General features: G+C 40.4%; 2 protein-coding genes and 1 pseudogene across 2 annotated transcripts; 2 read left to right on the top strand and 1 right to left on the bottom strand.

Annotated features, from left to right (window-relative positions):
• The first annotated feature begins 662 nt into the window (after positions 1 to 662).
• On the top strand, positions 663 to 2,337 carry LOC122080745 (F-box protein At5g03970-like). The gene has a single exon (XM_042647572.1). It carries the CDS (start codon positions 1,234 to 1,236, stop codon positions 2,266 to 2,268), a length of 1,035 nt encoding a protein of 344 aa, XP_042503506.1. The 5' UTR covers positions 663 to 1,233; the 3' UTR covers positions 2,269 to 2,337.
• A 1,946-nt stretch (positions 2,338 to 4,283) lies between these two features.
• LOC122081348 lies at positions 4,284 to 5,877 on the top strand (annotated as a pseudogene).
• A 1,748-nt stretch (positions 5,878 to 7,625) lies between these two features.
• LOC122081347 (SUN domain-containing protein 4-like) lies at positions 7,626 to 9,267 on the bottom strand. Its single transcript, XM_042648429.1, has 2 exons — positions 8,028 to 9,267; positions 7,626 to 7,950 (listed from the first exon to the last, which is right to left on the bottom strand). Exons 1-2 carry the CDS (start codon positions 9,264 to 9,266, stop codon positions 7,861 to 7,863), a joined length of 1,329 nt encoding a protein of 442 aa, XP_042504363.1. The 5' UTR covers position 9,267; the 3' UTR covers positions 7,626 to 7,860.
• Positions 9,268 to 10,416: the final 1,149 nt, after the last annotated feature.

Here is a 10,416-nt window from a genome sequence, read left to right as displayed (position 1 = left end):
CCTGGCCTCAAGCAATAGGAATCCATTTTAGATTGGTATCTGAGGTACCGAACCACCATCACGTGGAGAATCCTTGAAGGGAACTTGCTTACCATGGGTAAGTTCACTCTTGGTCAAAGACGTGACCTCCAAGCAAAGAATAGATCTATCCCAATTAGGAAATATCATTTACAAAGGATTCCTAGTCACCCCTAAAAGGAAGTTGAATCCCCCTAATGGTAGGATATCTCCCACTCTCCAAGGATAGGTTAAACTCCTATCATGTGCGGACTCGTATTTTGCTCAATTGGGTGCTTTCACGCAGCAAAGGTACTCTGCCTCCCCCAAATCATAGAACCTTTATACTCAGTTGGGTGATTCCCCATGATAAAAATTAGTTTTGATATTACAGGGCCAATAAAGGTTTTCCTGGTCCGATCCTAAGGGCGGATCAGGAATCAGGATTGGATTTTCCGGGGCATAAGTTGGGGCTGTGACGGGCTGGGCTTGGGCTCAACTAAGAAACTCAGGGTTGGGTTATGGTTTTCAAAAGGAGTTGGATCCCAGGTGGCAAGTACAAGTAACCTATTCCTTTTCTTTTTTGGTAACAAATACAATTAACCTATTGGCCTACTTCAATTAGATTACAACTAGGACAAACTCACAAACCCTATTCTGTTCACTCTCCCTCGTCTGCGTATAAAAAGCGGAAGCCCCCTGAAAGATCTGTGTTCTTCCCTGTTTGTACTTGAGAGCTTGCGAGCCAAGGAAGTGGGGAAAAGAAGGATAACTCTAGAGTTTATGAATTTTGCTTTGCTAGGTTTTCATCGAAGGTCATTGAGCCCCCTGATCTCTCTATATATATTTGTTCTGGAATCTCCTATCCAGTTCGGCCCTACATCCGTTTGTTCAGGAATACATACGAAGAATGTCTACGGTGAAAGGTCACGACTTGGTGGACGAAACTTGTGTCCCCGCGAAGAAAGCCTGTATTAATAAATGGAATGGCAGACCTTACTCACAAAAGTACTATGAAATCCTGGAGATAAGAAAGACGCTTCCTGTATGGGAGATAAAAGAAGAATTCTTCCAGGCTCTGAAGGCTAACCAGTCACTGATATTAGTTGGAGAAACTGGTAGCGGCAAAACAACTCAGGCTAGTTTGAATAATAAAAAATTTCCCCTGAATTTGGAGGAATAACTAGTATATCTCCTCATTGTGAACACCTGGTGGGTTTCTTCCAAACCCCAGCAATGGAACGACTCGTTTATTTCAGACCTATCAAGAAGAAAAAAGGAACAGCAAGAAAGCGTGGTTCCAGATGTATCAAGAGGCAAACATTTGAATTCTTGGCAACATCACCACCATCAAGAGTGACTTGTTCAGCAGTGGAAGGAGGAGGAGGAGGTGGAGATTTCATCAGTTTGGAATCATCTCAACAAATTGTTAACTCGCTCGGCAACATCATCTGTTCTTCCAATGGTCTTCTCCTATGCGGTATTCACCCTAGAACCTATTATATATTCAACCCTGTCACCAAGGAGTCTTACCAACTTCCTCCTCCTCCTGGTAAAAACTGGGAACCTTCGACTTCTTATATCATGGGTCTTGTCGCTGCCAATTGTGCTGATGTATCCACTACTTCATCAATCCGATACAAAGTGGTGCATGCTGATACTAGAAGTCGTGACGCTGTCAGCGGAAACAAGGTTAAGATAGGGACTTTCTCCTCCGAGACGGGCAAATGGAGGCAATCTATGGTGCCGCTCACTGGCACTGGCAATTATTACTGCTTGGATTCACTAAGGAAGACCACTGTGATAAGAGGAGCCATTCACTGGGTGGCTTTCCACATCGGGGTGTATGATCCGTATAAGGTAGATGGGCATATGGAAATGATTGCAACTCCACCCTTCCAGTTCATCCACGAATGCGTCATGGGAGAGTCTACTGACAACCTTCTCCAAATAGCAGTGTTCACCGATACATTGACCTCCATTCAAGTATGGGTTTACCATTCAAACGAGGGCCAATGGTCGTTGAGACATGAGCTGCCAATAGGTCTACTACATCGTCAAATCATGCTATTGGATTTCCATCCTCATATTCCTGAAGCTGTATTTTTCAATTTCCATGGTTACATCTATCTCCAATACTTCAACATTCCTCCAAGATCGGTAAAAGTGCATTATCGTGGCTGTGCCTTCGAAGGAATAAGCCCGCAACCATATTTTCTCCCACGTTGGCCCACTCTCCTTATCCAAAAACTAGAAAGATGTACTGACTGATCTACAACCCCTCTCCCCCTCTTTTTACAATAAGTAGAGATTTAAATTACTGGTCTGCGAAGTAGTACTTGTTCTTCAGTACCTTTTTTTTTTTTTTGATTCAATGTTTTTCAGGACCTGTTGATAATGAATAATAATAGAATTAAGTCCAGTCCCAATTCTTCTTGTTTGCCTGGTAATTCAGCAGGTTTATCACACTAATAAACCAAATCCAGTTGGTGGGCTACTTCAACATCTACAATACGTCAGTCTTTGTTTTCAAATAACCACAGATTGAAATAGATTGCTAAGGTGGTGTTTGGTTGCGTGATTCGACAGAAAGTATTTCGATGGACTCATGATTTTGATTTTTTTTTTGGTTGTAATTAGTGGTGATCCTGTGCAGAGACATGATTTCGCAATTTCTACTAAAAGGTGTCATTCATGAGTTTATAAAATAGGATGGGGGTGAAAATGAAGGGACCATACTGCTACAAAGAGTAGAAGTCGGGGGGGGGGGGGTAGTTGGAGAGTTTATATGGGTGTGGTATATGGTATAGTGGCATTCTATCTATTCCCGTTTGGTCTTCTAGCATCAAGTGAAAGGAACTTTTGAATATGCTGCCTTTTTCTTTGGCTTGTTGGCTCCTTCATGGGATTGGTAATGTTGAATCTTAACATTTCATGATTTGGGTTATTCTTATGGAATTTGGAATTCATTGGATTGAGTGTTCTGAATGTTATTCAGATAAATGCTATGTGAAGTTGAAGTAGATAGCACATAAAACTTGGGTTTACCCAAATCTTTAATTCTTTGGTCCATTGCATTTGTACCTAACATAAATAACAGAGTGGTCAAGGGTTGGGAGTTGGGCTACCTTGGAATACTATTTTCAGAGTTAATCCCTGTAGTACTAAGGAGATTTCCCTTCATTCCTGGAACACCTTTATAATGGCCAACCTGTATTTAGAATCTCACAGCAATTCTTTGAAACCCCATAGTTGAACTGCCTTGATTCTATATAAGGCTCTGTCAAGTGGTGTAAAGGGAAAGCAGTTTCCTACGGCAAGCAATGCTTTTGGTTGTAATTAGTGGGTGATCCTGTGCAGAGACTTGTGGAAGCTGCCCACCTTTGCACCAACCTAGCCACATGAGCATTGTACTACCTTGTAATTGTATCCCATCTTATATAAATAAAGATAGATATATGATACAACAACAACAATATCCAAAACCATATCCGAACTAATGAGGTTGGCTACATGAAAATTTCAAACAAAGACGAGTGCAAGGATCCATGCAAAAAGATTGACGGGTTGTAGCTAATTATAATAAGTGTCGGTTATCAACCTGACGCACCACTACAAATCAGCCACATGTTTACAATGACATACTATAATAAGGTACCAGTTGTTTACTTGACGTACCATATAGATCGGTCAGGTCAAAGCGTCCTACATGCATTACGTCCACCATTAAGACAATCCATCACCTAACCTACTTTTATGAAATAATGAATGATGAGATAATAAATTCTAGACAGCCCCGCCAAGCACAAGAAAAAAATCCCACTTATTTTGCTGGGAATGTCTTGCATCATTTATTTATTAATTGTTTGTCATGCTATTAGTAAGACTTAAAAAGGAATTAAGGTCATAAAAAATTGATCCATGGAAACACGTCTTACAGGATCACAAATAAATTTGAAAATGTTTTGTAATTGCCATCAGGAGAAAATCAAACAAAGTAAAAATTTGTGTACGTGAGACACCATGAGTTAATTTTGAATGCAAATTTTGACCCTAGATTTATGGAATCGGTCTCCGCCTACCTTGAATCAACAAATAAATGAAAAAATACCTCCATGCAAGGACAAACTCCGTGTGTATTTGGAATAAACCTCTCCCGACCACCCACCCACCCTAGCACTTGGCACATACCCCAAGGAGCGCATAGTCATTAGATGTGCCTGGGCTCTCTCGAGTGTAGAAGAGGATCTAATTCCTTTGAAAACCTAGTCTTTCAATTGTGATCGCAACTTATATCTCTCTATGTGTTTTTTTTTATTTTTTTTATCTACCTACAGTTAAGTGTTTCGTGTCCACAAGAGGCCTTCGTGCCCATGCTTGGGGTGCGCATCCCTGTGGGTGGGTGGGTGCAGCCGTGCAGGGCCTCTTGCGGATATTTTAAGATATATAGCAAAATGATTCTCTGAACCGTTGGTGCAGAATACGACTTTTGTCATCCATGTTTTTCCATCACGATTATGAGTCGAGGTTTTAATGAAAAATAATCCTCTATTTTTCTCATCCCTATTTTTCCTTGAGAAAAACAGAGGATTTTGATCCGGTTTTAATTGCAGGTTCGCTAGTACACAAATGACAGAACCGCTTATGCGGACTTGCCGTGGCTTTGTCAAGTCGTGACATTGGGCGAGTGCCCACTAGGTGTATGTGCAAATGCCTGAAAGAAGCTGCACTTATTTATATGCCGCCGGCCATCTTACCTTATAGCCTCGTTTGAGCTTGGTCAACTGCTTGGGGCAATTCCTATTTTCCTTTAATAAGCTCTTAGGGACACAGCCAGTCATCACGTTCACCATGTTTCTTCGGCGCATCACAGCAACTTTTCCTTCTTCTATAAGATGTTTCTGGGAATCAAGTGAACTTTTTTTTTCAGGCACTATAAACTAATGGTAGAACTCATGTTAATTCATGCGTATACCCAAAAATGGGGTTTTCAGGAAATGGAGTCGGTATTCGGCGAAACTCCTCCGACTGACCTTTCTGGCTTTGTCAACTTGTCTGCTGCCCCAGAACCTCAGTTGATTCCTCGTGGAACTGACGAAAATGAACAACGTTTGACCCACATTAGCATAACAGGGGAAGCGCAGATGGTGGATGTTTCTTCCAAAGGCATCAGCAACAGAGTCGCCATCGCTGGGTGCAAAGTTCTTCTGGGTTCTAAGAAGGTGTTTGATTTGGTCTCTGAGAATCAGGTGGCCAAAGGGGATGTCCTCAGTGTGGCGAAGATTGCAGGAATTAGTGGGGCTAAGCAGACTAGCAACCTTATCCCATTGTGTCACAACATCAGTCTGACTCGTCCTTGTGGACCTGACCCTGAATGAGAAGGCTTTCAGTGTTGAGATAGAAGGAGAAGCTGCTTCCACTGGGAAGACGGGTGGAGATGGAAGCACTAACAGCTGTGACGATTGCTGGTCTAACTGTGTATGACATGTGCAAGGCTGCTTCAAAGGACATAGAGATAACGGATGTAAGGCTCCTGCACAAAAGTGGTGGCAAAAGTGGGAGCTGGTCCAGGAAGCAGTAAAGCTGTACACAGAGAAGAAGGATAAAATTCAAAGACCCAATCATCCAAAGGAAGGTGAGATTTTGATCTTTATTGTGAGTTTCCATGATTTCTTCAAGCTTGTGAGGTTCTTTAGCCATGGAAGCTCTTTCAGTTTTAATACCATGTCTTGGGCCTCGGAAGAGAGTAGATAATGATTCGTCTACACATGGTCGTTGTATTACTTCTCCCTCTTTTGATAGAAACTTGTTCATTGCTTGGAAAAATGAAATTTTTGATTGAGTAGTATGCTATATGATGCCTGCTACATTGTCCTCAAATCATGCAAGTGGTCCTTTATTTGTAAAGGTATGGTTTGTAAATTGTTTGCAACCCATTCTCCTCATGATCAAGAGGAAGAGTGAGCATTTAAAAGTGCAGGAAAAAACCAACCTTGAGAACTTTAGATGCAATCCAAGCCACGCCCCCCCCAACCCCAACCCCAACCCCAACCCCAACCCCAACCCCAACCCAAAAAAAATAAAAAATAAAAAAGAAAATGAAACAATGTATTTCTAACAAGTCTTCAGTAGAGAAAGTTCTCTTCCCTTCATCTACTCTCCCTCTTTCGGAGGGAAGCCAAATCAAACAACTGATTATAATTGAAAATTATTGTGGGACCTATCACACATCGAACCCCCTCCTTGACCTGCCTTTATACAGGATCTGAGCAGATCTAACACAGGTTTTGGGCTTTAAAGCGCATTGATCATGAATGCAGAGTGGTCAAGGGGAAGTCTACTTTTCATTGCTCATCATGAAATGTCAAAAATTAGCAATTTGAAGGTCCATGACCTTGCAGTCGAGAAGTACAAGTATTTCCTCATTCAGGTTTGTGATCTGCCTGAACCACCTCGCATGCCCAAACAGGACCAAAAGATGAACATCCTCAGAAAGAGCCAACTGAGTCTACTCTGGGACACTAAAGGAGGCAACTTCAGTCTCTACACATCAAACCAAGTTTCAAAATCCAGATTTGAAGTAAACGGGAGTGATCTGAGGATGAGTCAAGTTATTGCTAAAATTGAAAATTCCTTATTAGACCATGCAAGAACTTTCGATAAGGCCATCTCAATTTAACTAAAACAAAATATAATTACAAGAGTTCAAATTTCAGAAAAGGAGACTATGCAACAACAACTAAAATGAATTTTCTAGAGCTAAAAATGGGTGAGATTAGTCCTACAATAAGGTGATGAAGGTTACTACACTGCTGCTAAACAGTATCAAAACCCAACTTCTACTTGTCTTGTGGACCTTCTCAGGGTGAGAGTTTTTAAAGAAAGATAGGACCTGCTCCGAAACTAGCTTGAGAACCGCAATGCAAGCAAAGAAAAAACTCACAGCTAACATGGCAAGCGCTTTATTTTCCAAACTTGCTTGATCGGTTAAAACCTTCTCAATGTCTAATCTGTAATCAATGAATAAATGAAATGTCAGATATAGTATATAAATCAAAAGATGAATGGATAAGGCATTGACAGCACTTTTACTGCTGCTTGAAGGATCATATGTCTTATTTTTAGATCTCTTGGATAGGACCATGTGAATGGTGCTAGAAGACCCCAGATTCTATCAACTTTATCAATCTCCAATTTATTCTTTAGTGTTTTGTTTGGTTTATCTATTATGCATTTCTACAATATCTAATGCATCTTCTTCTCTCTCTCTTCTTCTTCACCACCCCCAGCCCCCCCCATTTTTTTTTTTTTTTTTTTTTTTTTTTTTGAGCATACTGAGTACTCAAAGTTGATTATGATTTCAGGATATAAAGATAAACAACAGAGAAAACATAAACTCCGATTAGTGTGGTTTCTCATTTCATGCAGATGTTTGTTCAGCGAGGTTATCCTACTTAATGACAACAAGATGCACATAAGACTATAGGAGAATTTGTGGGATAAGTCTACAGCTGTTAGCCTATTACTTTTTGGGTGATTTATGGCCCTAATTCCAAGGTGCTAACCAATAAGACAATACTAAATACCCGGTGAATATTTTCGTTGAGATAAGGCTGAGTTGTTGTTATTGGAGCTTTTAGTTCTGCATCATATTGTCTACATTAAATGATTAAGTTCCTTTCTTTGCTTGTTTGTTATTGTCCCACCCAGCAGACAGGGTTAACCGACTGAATGGTTGATGTTGGGAAAATAAGAAGTTTGATACAACATGATTCAATTAGAATAGTTTTCCATTTGATTAAAAGATTGATCAGAGCCAAACTACTAGGGGATAAATAGTAAGGATCAAAAGTATGCATTTTCTTACCTCAACATTCGATTCTCTCTTTCCAATGCATCAATTCGATATACCACAACAGATTTCCACCATTCGAGCTCATTAATTCCCTTTTCCTAACCATTTGGAAGAAAAAAAAAAAATCAATCTAGATATCTGAAGCATGTATCCTAGGGACAATAAACTCTCGTACCGTAATCTCTTTCCACTCTATGAGGCCTTTGATTTCAGATTTGACTTTCTCCATTAGCAAGGCGCATCGAGATATCTCCTTATCAAGCTCTGGCAAAACATCTCGTTGACTCCGGTTCAACTGCTTGATATACTCTTCCAGCACTGACAGGTTTAACTCAAGAGACTTCATCTTTTGCATCAAGATCTTTAGAACGGTATCACTTGGTATTCTCCCATTATTCTGATGCCTAGCTTCTAAAACTGGATTAGGAATATTGCTATTTGATACTGTATTCTTGGTGACCTCAATGTTAGGCCTTTGCCCATCATCAATGTTATCTAACCCTTTGCCAACAGCATCCACTGCAATTTGAACTTGACTAGATACATCCCTCTTATTGGAACCTGGTTCTTTTATTGAAGACTTTGTTCCAATTGAACTGGTGTGATTCAGTGACTGATCCGAACCTGGTTCTTCAGAAACCACAATGAGGTCTTGGAGCATACGCTCAATTGCGTCAACCCCATACACCTCCAATAAACTCAATGTGCAGTAGAATTCTGAGCCATAGTGACTCAGTAAACTTAGCCTCAAGTATCTCACCCATTTGGGTTCAAGGAGCATGAACCTCTGGGCATGCTTAACATTTGCAGCAACAAAATTTCCCAATGGGGTCCATGTCTCAGTTGGAAAACTCAAACTTCCAGACAATTCAAAGTCCTTGAAATTAGAAGAGTAGTGTTCGAAGTTTGCGATCTTGAATGCATCAACCAAAGTTTCCTCAGCAAGCTCAATGACAACAAACTTGTGTTCCACCGAACATGGATTCCGCAAGTATTTGTCTTGATCCCTTCCTAGGATGTTATTTGCTCCTCTAGCTTCCTTGTTATTGGTCAAAACTTTTGCTCCCTTTGAAGATGAGGCGTAATTGTATTCTTCACCACCGGGCTCAAGCCGATGGGTAATGTTCCCAACCTGGCTTTGCACCTCGCGCTTCCCTTGCATTGTTTTGTTTCGGAACTCATCTAGATCTATGTAGATAGGACGAGATACTCTCTCCCTTGTCTGTTCTTGTTCTGTTCTGTTAGCCTTTATTTCTTGTGGCTGTACTGTACAGGCTAAGTCGGTGTAACCTTGAAAATTTCCATCTGTGTCTTCCAGCATGTTTGTTTCACGAAGTGAGTATTTGGAATCTGCAAAGTAGTGATCTTGAACCACATTGATACTGTTAATAGAAAAGTTGAACTTTAATAGCATTCCATTCGCATAATTTTTGCTTTCATCTGCAACAAATGGATCTGGTTAGAGAAAATACAAAGTTGTTGCATTTATAAGAGAAGTATAAAACAGAAGTTTAGCTATCCTGAACACCCTAAAATGCTAATTAGTTAATTACTTCATTTCCTACATGATTGCTACAATTTTCCTATGAGTTATAGTAGTTAGTGCTAATTTTTTATTCGGTGTTTTTTCTTCTTCTAATTTTTATTCAATTCAGATTGATAACCACGCGTTTGTGGTTCCCAAAAATTTCCTACCATGATGGGAAAATATTCTCAGCTAAGTGGGATTTTTCAATCCAGGAGAAATGGGATTTCAGCTGAAAACAGAAATATAGAGGGATCTAGCAGGAAAAGGGGAGGAGGACTGACTGGAGATCCAGATTTGGTGCTCCTCATAAAGCAGAAAATGATGAAAACCCAGAGGAATTCAGTACTAAAAATGATAATAATTGAAATTGCAGGAGTTATGGAGATGGGTATTGAAGCAAAGAGAAAAAATGAATTGTGAAACCATATCATATAGTCTTCAGGTCAGATTTTAGGAGTAAATCTATGGAAATGGGAATTGTTAGTTAATTGGAAAACGATAAATTAAAAGAGAACTAAGACCCTTACTTCCATTTCCATGGCTATAGCCACATTTTGAATAGAAAAGGAAGATGATAAACCAGAGTGAAAAAACCAAGGACAATGAGACATTGTAAAAGCTCTTTCCGCCGTTGATGTCGGTGGTCTTCGCGATGTTGGTGGCATTGTGGTTATCTATGGAGGGATTTCGAGGTTTCTTCATTTTCATGATACAACAACAACGACAACAACAACAGATAAGAAGTTACAGAGGAGGGGGAGGGGGAGGGGGAGGGGGGAAGGTGGGTGAAGAAAGGAGAAGAAGGTTTGTGTTTGTGTTTGTTTTTTGAGATTCTGCGCTTTGGGAGTTTTGTGTTTGTGGCTTTGTAAGAGCCATTGTAAGCGGGAACTCCCCTTGCGCCAAATGGAGTCTTCTCCCAGTTCCTCAGAAAATTGTAATCTTCCCAAGAGAAAGAGTCCAATGGTGGCTAAAAATGGCGAGGCTGGTTCCACTGCATGTATGGGCAGAGCGTGAGACATCTATCCCATTCACTGCC

Source organism: Macadamia integrifolia, chromosome 6, assembly GCF_013358625.1.
Source record: "Macadamia integrifolia cultivar HAES 741 chromosome 6, SCU_Mint_v3, whole genome shotgun sequence".
Taxonomy (NCBI): Eukaryota; Viridiplantae; Streptophyta; class Magnoliopsida; order Proteales; family Proteaceae; genus Macadamia; species Macadamia integrifolia.
Note: the sequence above shows the minus strand (reverse complement) of the source record. Positions and strands in the feature narration are given on the sequence as shown.